Here is an 11,036-nt window from a genome sequence, read left to right as displayed (position 1 = left end):
TCCAATGCAAAAAAACATTTACATTTAAATGATATTAATATAATCTGCAAATATTCACGTTAATTCCCACGGAAAGTTTCCACCTCTGAATTTTCACCAAAATGTGCAACCCTAATGGCTCGGCATCTGACCGTAAGGCGCTACAGAGGGTAGTGCGTAGTAGTCACTTCCTGCCATCCTGGAACTGCCATCCAGGACCCCCCCGCCATTCGTTTTTACACTGCTGCTATGCACTGTCTATCATCTATGCATAGTCACTTTACCCATACCTACATGTACAAATGACCTCGACTAACCTGTACCCCTGCACATTGACTCGTTATCGGTACCCCTGTATATTGCTTCGTTATTGTTATTTATTGTTACTTTTTATTATTTTTTACTTTAGTTTATCTAGTAAATATTTTCTTAACTTTCTTGAACAGCATTTTTGGTTAAGAGCTTGTAAGTAAGCATTTCATGGTAAGGTTGTATTCGACGCATGTGACTAATAAAATTGGATTTGATTTGATCCTATGAGGTAACGAATGAGTAGTAGAATTTTGCAAGTACATAGTAATAGGCCTACGGATTAAATGTGCTTCGGTAAGGTTGGCTTTTTAGCATTCATTTCCATGGTTATCAACTGCATCACAGGACTGGAACGCAAATCACAGAAAATAGGTGTTGTGGTGGGAGCTACATAGAAGTACTTAGGTTTACGAGATTTTACTGCAGGGTGTGTTGAATTGTAGTGTCCCGTCCTCCAAGCCCTTTGGCCTGGTGTAGGATCAGATAGGGTCTAAATAGTGGAATGAGGTGGTGGGTTTTTAATGAGTGTAGGGTTAGTTGGCAGAGTCATTTATTTTTTACATGTCCTTTTTTTTGTATAACAACGTGTAGCGGATTTATACTCCAGTCCAGTTGGTGGCAGTAATGCACCATTAATATTGTATTCCAACCGCCGTTATACTCCACCGAAGAAGATTGGGTACGTTATCTCTTCACACAGAACGTCTTTGACCAAGCCATCAACAACGAATGCTTTGGGGAGAAGTGATATCAGTGACCGCTAGCTGCATGTTAGCGAGATAGAGAAGAGCTAGGAAGGGTAATATCTGAAGGGGGTAGTGAACGGGGATTTGGGCTCTTTTCATATTTGGCTGTAACATATCTAGCTATATAGATCCAAAATAAAGATTGTAGCTAGCTACGACGAATACGAGGGGAACACCACTCAACAGCAGTGTAGCTAGCTAGCGTTACCACCATCTCCCGCAGTTTAAGCGACTACTGTGTCTTCCATACGATGGGAAACACTGCTACCGCCAAGAAAGGCAACGAGCTTGAGAGCGGTGAGTTGGGATGGTCGCTGAGCATTATCTATACTGCTAACGTTAGCTAGCCAGTTAGCATGCCAACATTTGCTAATGTAATGTTGACATTTTGAAGCATTTTATGGACAACAGTTTTTTGACAATCAGGAGTGTGCTCAAGCTCACTTATCCCTGATTGTTGTGCACATTTACATTAATGACACACTCACCATAAACATGTTGCGAGGCAGGGTATAGTAAATGGTTTGTGAATTAATCCTAGGTAGCTAGCTAGCGACAAATGAATATGTAGCAAAATCAAAGATGGTTTAGTAACTATGTGGCTAAATTGTTACAACCTGATCCAGATGCCTATCTTGCTGCTAACGTTAGTAAGTTAGCTAGTGTGGGACGTTTTTAGCCCGTTCTCTGTTGTCATTGGCAACCTTATTCAGGGCTGGGACTCACTTTGATAGCTACTGTTAGTTAGCAACCAACTAGTTCGCTAACGTTAACTAGAGATTGGTAATGTGTAACAATGTTTCTATATAGTTATTATTGGGCAACCAAAACGCAATTCTCAAGCAAGATATTCGTTTACCTAACGGTTTACGTTACTGTGCCTGCCTAACGATACCGGGGGGATTAGCTGGGAAAGGGCCTAGCCTCTATCTTGTTATCGTATCCAGACCGAATAGGATGTTAGCTAGGTAGATAGCTAGCTAGCTATCGAGTTGTCTTGAATGCAATTTTGCTGTCAGTAGCTACCTAGGTAACGTCAATGAGAGCTAGTTTTATGTCAGCGTTAGCTAACGTTAGCCATCACCAGGCCTGTGAGACATCACCAAGCCAGAGTAATGTGCAGTGCCAGCTACTAGCAGTAACGTTGAGCTAAGGTCTGGACCATCTGACGTGTGTTGGTCTTATTGAGTAGTTATGAAGGCCTGCTTTGATATTACATTTGTAGGTTCCAGAGATATGTTTTAGCTAACTTGTAATCTTACTAGTTAAAGTAAATAGATTATTTGTTACCAACCGGAAGTTCACTCCAATGCTGCAAATATAAACTGTAGATATATATTTTTAAATAACATGTTAGTTTAACCACACTAAGGATAAGTAGTTTGAATAGTTGTTTTCAATTTTTAGACTGTGCCTCTACCACCACATCTTGAGATGCTGCATATATACAGCTTTCCCTCTACCCCCTTGCACACTGCTAAACAGTGACCAAATATGGTGAAGAAATGACAAATGCCCTCTTCTCATTCATAAAACCAGGCCTGTAATACAACCTCCCCAAGTGACTTATCTCACAAGTCTTTTTTGTTTAGAGTCTTTGTTTAATCTTAGTGATGTGAAGGTCCACTCAGACACAGATACACACAGCACAGTTTGTCATTGACTGGAAGGGCTTGTCATCAGACCTTCGTCAGAGGATAAGCGGAATTACAAGCTTTGACGCAACTAGCACTGGGGTTGTATTAATTGGCAATGGTACACTTTGACGTACGTATGCTGATAATCAATGCACAGCATGCTGTGATAAAACTTAAAATGTTTCCCCATGAAGGCATGCCTATACAGCCATGGAGACATTGGTTTGTGTCCAGATCTACATTTGTGTGAACTGCATGCAGCAAAGTAATCTCACGCAAGTGAGTCCAGGAAATGCCACTGACTTGTGAGTTTGCATATGCTGTTCCATCCACTTCGCTTTTTGTAGACTAAAATGTATTGTCATATTTTAACATTAAACATATTTATGGTAGGTAGTATTTAAATGCATCTGGGTTGTTTAAAAACTTTGTTACTTTATGATGCTGCAAAACTGTTCATATGAGATTTATTGAAGTGTTGGATGAGACCGGGCAGAGGCACAGGAACCTGGCCAGCCTCTGGTATCTTCCTGTGTTTCAGGAAGCAAGCTATGTTCTTTGATCTGATCAGTGCAACCAAAAGCCTGCACTCTGTTTTCTTGCTAGTTCTGAAATGAGCCCCAGTCTCCCAAGCTTCTAGTGTTAAACCTGTCTAAGCTGATACAGTTCCCTGAGCTGCTGCTACAGATTTGTGTGGCCTGTTGCTGTTCAGAGCCAGCAACCTGGTTCCTGATAATAGCCCATGTGTGTGTTGCGCTAGCCTGCTAACCTCCTCAGCACCTTTGACTTATTGTCTTGACTCTTGGGAGATGTCAAAACACTCCCAGTTTGGCAGGGAGGGAGGGAGTGGACACAACTAAGTCATGCTGAATAGACTAATTCTGACACTGAATTCTGAGGCAATGACACAACCTTCCATGTTTATAAACATGTTAGCCTCACATTTTCAATGGAAAACCATTACATTAGCTAACCATGTTCTAGAAATATAAGCTTATTGCTGCTCATCTCTAACAAGTATTTTGTACTACTGTACTCAGGTGTACATTCTACTATACAATACTGGACACTTGGTGTAACAGGTCTGATCGTACTTCCTAATTCTTGCGTTGTATAATAAAGAATTTCTAGACATATCCCAGTTGATTGTTGTTTATTCCTGTGATGATAGACAAAGGACAGCACATCAGATGTGCTTAGCTTTATGTTGATGGCTGCAGATTTTAGCATGAGTGTATTAGCAGGGAGCTAATGCTACCATTACATTTTAGGACATACTAGCTAAATCACTCGTACAGCAATAACATGCATACAAAAGCACATCACTGGAAGCCCCCAATATCTAATGGGTTCTGTACACGTGTGTGTGTGTGTGTGTGTGTGTGTGTATATAAATACATCAGGAAATGTACATAGTGAACTAACTTGTACACATTGTAAATATGTCAATAGAATACATTATTTCACAACGTGACTTACCGCATGAATTATCAGACTGGGAAGAATTTACGTTCGATCTCCTATCTGCAAGCCTAGCCAATGACACTACACCTTATTGACATCTGACTTGAACCAAACAATTATAATACATAAACATTAAATACACATTTCTGCAGTTGTAAGTGTAAACATAACTAACCCTGTTACATTAGCCTAGGTTTGATTCAGTACAGTAAACCATGACCAGCTCTGGTGCCTTGTCAAAAATGTAAACATTTACATTAGCTATGTGGTTGTATATTGCCTTCTTGAATGTCATACAGTAGAGCAGGGAAGATACCAGTATCACGATACTCCTTAGCATCGTGGCAAGGAAACAAAACATGAAGCAGGTTTACTTCTTTAGGGAAACGACCCTAATGTTGGAAACATACATCATTGTGTTGTCATCCAGAATCACATGTATTTATTTTCCAAGCTGTAGCACACTATTTTACATACAGCAGGTTTTTAAAGTACCAAAGAGTTTGGTCTGCTTTGTGTTTTTATGTAAAAAAGTATTGCGACACTGGTATGGTTCAGGCCCTACAATACAGTAGTCTACTTGTCGGTCCAGAGTAATGTGGGATATTTAGGGGTTCAACATACAGAGTAGCATATATATATATAAAAAAAGAACTGCACATTGATTGAAGCATTCGGTTTACTGCAGATCATACGATCCTAGTCACATAATTCTGTCATGCATGTTGTGACTTTTTCATACTCACATGAGTCTGTTTAATAACCTTTCTTATTACAGTCTTGTGTTTTTCTGTGTCAAACTAAATCACAGGATTAGAATGACAACTTACTCTCTCTCTCTCTCTCTTACTGTTTCTTTCCTTCGCTGTCAACTTCTGTTGTTCTTCACTGCATATGGTCCATGTTTGTTGATCTGATATACTTGTTGTTAGTACATAAATCTATCTCTCTCTGTCTCTTTCTTCCACATCATCCCATCCATGTGGGTGATTGTTCCTGCAAATCCTTGGGTGATCTATAGAGACTTTTGGTATGCCCATTCTTCCACTAGATGCCCAAAATGACAGAAGATTCTATTGTAAATTAACCCAAGCTTGGCTTGTGTAGAGGTTCACTATATGCTTCGATCTATATTCTGCCAAAACCATTACCAAAACCTCTGTTTTTGTCATCTGCATTCTGTCATTCTGGATATCTGCTGTCTGCTATGTTTTTCCATGTATGTTGGTTTGTCCTTGCTCGTCAAAAACAATGCTGTGAGTGTCATAGCCTTTCCCTCAACAGTATTAGGCCCTAATGCACAGTCAGTGCAGAAAGAAAGTGATGCTCAAGAGCTCTTCATGCTTCACGAGGGACCAGTCTCTCCTCCTGTCTTAGTGAATTCTTACACCTCCCTCTCCATTTAAAAAAACAGAAACATGACAGGGCTCTTGGCTTCACTTCTTACTTAGACTGCCTGTCTTGGTTGGTGTGTTTTGTATCATTAGAAACAGAACTGTTTTGTTTGTTTCCCTTTACTCCGTACATGTATTTTGTGGATGTTCAATGCAGATGGGCGTTTGGTTAGTTACACCTTACCTGTCTTTGTCTCCAATAAGTTTCAATTCATACTGATTTTGTCACTATTGATCCCCAGCACCTTTCTAGAATTCCCACATAAGGTTCCATTTAAGATTTCCTTTGTACTTTGTTGCCCGCTCCATGCAAGCGAAAGTCATTAAATAGGAATCAATCATTATGCGTTGACCAACAATTCCTTCCTATGGGCTAAATGTGCCTGTGTTTCTACCTTTCTTCCATACAGTGAAAGAGTTTCTAGCCAAAGCCAAAGAAGACTTCTTACGGAAATGGGAATGTCCACCACAGGTGAGATGTTTCAATGCTCCGAGGCCTTGCCTGGAGCTACAAATCCAGGGTTTGGGGATTATTTCTCATTTACTTTTTCTGCTATTCCTCACATTCTCTTGGCCTTCTCAACCATATTGGGGGAGAAGGTCCAAGGTACTTCACCAATGTGTTTTGAAAAGGAGATGAGGAGAGTGGATGTGAAGAATATCTAAGTTTAACTGAGTAAAAAACTTGGACTGCTGCTGCGAGCGATCCATTAGGTATGCCTAATCCACTTTGTATGTTTTGTGTTACCCATTCCAGAGCACGACGGGCCTAGATGACTTTGACAGGCTAAAGACCCTGGGTACAGGCTCGTTCGGGAGAGTCATGCTGGTCAAACATAAAGGAACAGAGCAGTTCTTCGCCATGAAAATACTGGACAAGCAAAAGGTGGGTGCCCAGTGGAAAATAGCTGGCTTTCTGTAACACATTGCAGGATGGGTAACTGATGTACATTTGAGTAGACTTGGCAATTTATCACCTCCACTCCCCCTTTTTTTTGAAGAAGAAGAAGAAGAAATAAAGGGGGGTTCAACAATGATATTAAACACTGTAATTGTTAGATTGTAGCATAACATAAGTACTGTATCATTGTGTAGTGTTAGGATTGGCGGCAGTAATGTCTGCCTGGCCCCTCCAATCACTAGCACAGATATGATCTGACTTGTGCGTGTCTGGATTATTATTATATCATTTTCATTACTGAAATGGAATGCAATTTAAAAACGGACCCCTTCCCCAACATCTGTACTGTTTTGTCATGTCATGCCATCACTAACAGTAAATAAAAAATATATATTTGTCGGTCAATACAGTTGTCTGATGATCACTTCCTTGTCTATTAGGTGGTGAAACTCAAGCAAATAGAACACACGCTAAACGAGAAGAGAATATTGCAGGCTGTGTCTTTTCCCTTCCTCGTCAGACTTGACTATGCCTTCAAGGTACAGTTCACAAAACCAAAAAAGTCAGTGTTTTTCAATCTGGCCTATTTATTAGGCTATTCAATTATTATCATCTAAGTATCTGTATGGATTTGTGTCCCTCCACAGGACAACTCCAATTTGTACATGGTGATGGAGTACGTTCCAGGAGGAGAGATGTTCTCACATCTAAGACGAATCGGAAGGTTCAGGTGAGTGTCTGTCTGCTGAACTTTCTGCGCCTCAACACAAAAGAATGTTGATTACAGATTGTTTATAGATTTTCCATTTGTTGATAGAACATTTGTTTTGGATAATTTTGTAACTTATACTTTGTTTATTTCAGTGCTTATGTAGTTAATTACAACTGTTTAATTTTCTGCCCCATATCACCAGTTTAACGGATTCTTCTGTCTTTTCTTCCTTCACAGTGAACCGCACGCACGGTTTTACGCAGCCCAGATAGTACTGACGTTTGAGTACCTTCATTCACTTGACCTTATCTACAGAGATCTGAAGCCTGAGAACCTTCTAATTGATCACCACGGTTACATCCAGGTATATGTGAAGTGCTTGAAGTGGATCATTTTAGTTTGAGCCAATATTTCACCAGAGATGCTGGTATTCGAGCAGTAGAACATTTGAGGTGCCAGTACTGTGTACCAGTGAGCACAGACCCAACTAGAGCACTGTGGGACACATCACTCCCTGTGGACTGTACTGTAGTGGTGGGTTGTGTTTTCTCTGCTATGTTGCTTTACTGACTGTACGTGTTCTTGGTGGTCAGGTGACCGACTTTGGATTCGCCAAGAGGGTAAAAGGCAGAACCTGGACGTTGTGTGGAACTCCAGAGTACCTGGCGCCCGAGATCATCCTCAGCAAGGTGGGAGTCGTGACAGACACACAGTACATGAAATTACTCAGTTTGAAGAGATGCAACAGTTTGTTGCCCTGGATTAGATATCTGAATGTGAACTACATTGTCATTCTGCTGTGTGTAGGGCTACAACAAAGCAGTGGATTGGTGGGCCCTCGGGGTCCTTATATATGAGATGGCTGCTGGATACCCTCCCTTCTTCGCTGACCAGCCCATTCAGATCTATGAGAAGATTGTGTCTGGAAAGGTAAGGCCAACCTGGCCAACCTATTTCACCTGAAGTTTAACACATTTTGAACACCTGTCTTGTTCTCATTAAGTAAGCTAAACTCAGTGGGAGTTAACTGTCAAATGAAGGTTTGTCTGGCTTTTGGCTTATGTTTGTTGTGAAAGCCTCTTCCGTCTTAAATCAGCCACTTGCTTTAGAGGGCTAACGAGGAGCAAATGTACGTTTCTCAATACATTACCATTTAGACAAACCTCAACATGTGTCCCCCTGTAGGTCCGCTTCCCATCCCACTTCAGCTCTGACCTGAAGGACCTGCTGAGGAACCTGCTGCAGGTGGACCTGACCAAACGCTACGGCAACCTGAAGAACGGTGTAAACGACATCAAGGGACACAAGTGGTTCGCCACAACGGACTGGATCGCCATCTACGAGAGGAAGGTACGTTCGAGGCTATGTTGGAAGATGAGGACAAACAATGCAAAGTTGAATTGCACTTTTTAGTACCTAACTTTTATGAAACACAATTTTATTGATGTCCAGTAGAACTTTCTTGAGCATTGTAGGGTTGGGCGATTTTTACGATTGCACGTTTGTACTCTGTACATCCTTTGCCCTGATAATCTTTTTGCATATTCTGCAAGTGACTTCGGTCTGCGGGTTCACATTTATTATTCGGCTTGAAAAACGAACTGCCAAACAGGCAAAGATGTTCTTTGTCCCCCCACCAAATCAGCCATAGTTTTTTTCTGATTTAGCTTAATGCAGGCTTTACTATAGTTACTAAGTGAAATCCCATCACTTTTTTTAAACAGACAAACGGTCGGAAGGATCCTTATGTAAGAAAAAATGCTGCAAATGTGCTAATATAACTGATGAGTATTTTTATGGATAAGAGAAACAAGCCCTACAGATTTGAAATTCATTCTGCAGCCTAGACTAGATAAAGTACTAGCCCTAACACTTGTTTTGAACAATGATTTAATGAGATTGTTTGTGGCTTTTGTAATAATTTGAAATAAAAAGTCTTTATATGGCGTAATAATAATGTTTTCTATTTGACTCACTAGAATAACTTCATAAAGTAGTTTGCTGAAAGGAGGCATTACCTAGGCATCTCTACAATATCAAGTACTGGCGTTGTTTCCTCTAAGGCAAACTCCTTCACTCTTCTCCTGGTTGTGCTGCTCTGTGTTTTTAGGTGGAAGCCCCGTTCATACCAAAGTGTCGAGGCGCTGGAGACACAAGCAACTTCGACGACTATGAGGAGGAGGAGATCCGCGTCTCCGTAACGGAAAAATGCGCAAAGGAGTTTTCCGAGTTTTAGCTCGTGTGAACGTGGATATATCAGGGCTAAAACACACATGAAAAATAAGGGGATCTTTGCACTCTTCTAAAGACTTGGGGTTGGAGCAGAGACCATTGTTCAACTATTACTAAGTAGTTCCTTCATTCCACGAGGCTGAATGAGGTCGCCATGATCCTTGGGTGCCGATGATAACACCTTCACTGTCACACACACTTGCATATTAAAGCAAACACTTCACCTTTAAAAAAAAAAAAAAAAAAAACTCTTCCCACTCTGTTTTTGAACTTTGTAGCAGTTGTTGTTGTCATGGATGTTGTGCTCCCCTTTACAGCTGTGATATTTTTCATTTTAGGAGGAAAACCAGAAACAGAGTTACTATATGAGACAAAGGCCAATTGAATATTATAAGTCCACGCAGTGTAACTTCAAACCGATTTTGCCTGTGGCAGTATCGCACATGATTGTGTGGTTTTGTAGGGCATTGCCTCTAGTTGTCAAAAGTTTATATTCTTGGTCTGTTACAAGTCTGGGATGGTTTTCAAGAAAAGCATATTCTCACCTTGGACTAGGACAATGTTTTGGCCATATTTCAGAAATAGTATTTGTCCTGTGTATAATGTTTGTCACTCTAAGACATTTTAAACACCCTTGAGTGTTAAGAGCATGACCAAAATACAACTAATTGGGTGACCGAGGAAGAGAGGTCCCTTCCTTTCTTTACCTTTTGCCTTAGAGAGCCAATTCCAACACCCCACAAAGTGCCCATTCTCTGGCCCATTGGTATTCTGGCCCTGTAACAGGGAAGTCATTACAGAGAATGGTGAACCCAATTACAAACAGAAATTAACAAAACAGTGATTTGTTGTTTCTGTTTGTGCCAGAGAAAGTCTAGAATTTGTCATCTCTCCTTTTAATTTACCATATTTTAATCCATGGATTAAAACTGAAGGATTTTTGGTCCCTAAAATGTAAGATCCGCTAATAAAAAAGGACCCTTTTAAAAATTAATTTGTGGAGCTCCAAATGCGTTAAATGTACTCTTTTTAAATTGATCAGTTCAGTGTGTATAGTGTTGTGGCTTTTGCCTCAACATTGTTAGTGGAACCAGTACACACTTCATAACAATATATTGATGCTAAAACATTTGAAAAAGCTTCTCAGAAGGGATCACAATACAATTTGTTTTCCATGTTTTTCCCCTATTGCTGTTCTTGACCTCTCTCCTTTCCTTGTTTGTTTCATTCTTATGACAGAATGTAGAGTTGCAACTTATAGGTATGCATATTGTTTAAAATGCTTGATTTCAAGGTACATGTTTTTTTTCTCACAGACATACTGGCAAAAAAACTAAAAACAAGACTGCTCCTTTGTATCACATAATCCAGTCATTGTTCAGCTCATTACATTATACGTACAGTATATGCATTGTTTCATATGTTTTTATTTATACACATTAGAGATGCTAATAAATTTTATTTTTAAAAGTGTCAAAGTTTGGAATGTTTTTTGTAATCTTGTGGTGTACATAACGGCATACTGCTCTAGGAGTGTTCATATGTGGGTCTTATTTCTGTCAAACTTTATAAATCAGGACAACATCCAAGAGGCTACATCACACATCATGACTGAAATGTTCATGTATTTTTTTAAATTACTACATTTACCAAATATTA

General features: G+C 40.0%; 1 protein-coding gene across 1 annotated transcript; it reads left to right on the top strand.

Annotated features, from left to right (window-relative positions):
• Window positions 1-933: 933 nt before the first annotated feature.
• Window positions 934-10,855, top strand: LOC139386595 (cAMP-dependent protein kinase catalytic subunit beta). The gene is made up of 10 exons (XM_071132280.1): window positions 934-1,334; window positions 5,943-6,004; window positions 6,290-6,418; window positions 6,874-6,972; window positions 7,081-7,163; window positions 7,383-7,509; window positions 7,739-7,834; window positions 7,953-8,075; window positions 8,331-8,495; window positions 9,256-10,855. Exons 1-10 carry the CDS (start codon window positions 1,289-1,291, stop codon window positions 9,379-9,381), a joined length of 1,056 nt encoding a protein of 351 aa, XP_070988381.1. The 5' UTR covers window positions 934-1,288; the 3' UTR covers window positions 9,382-10,855.
• Window positions 10,856-11,036: the final 181 nt, after the last annotated feature.

Source organism: Oncorhynchus clarkii, chromosome 28 (genome assembly GCF_045791955.1).
Source record: "Oncorhynchus clarkii lewisi isolate Uvic-CL-2024 chromosome 28, UVic_Ocla_1.0, whole genome shotgun sequence".
Lineage (NCBI taxonomy): Eukaryota > Metazoa > Chordata > Actinopteri > Salmoniformes > Salmonidae > Oncorhynchus > Oncorhynchus clarkii.
Note: the sequence above shows the minus strand (reverse complement) of the source record. Positions and strands in the feature narration are given on the sequence as shown.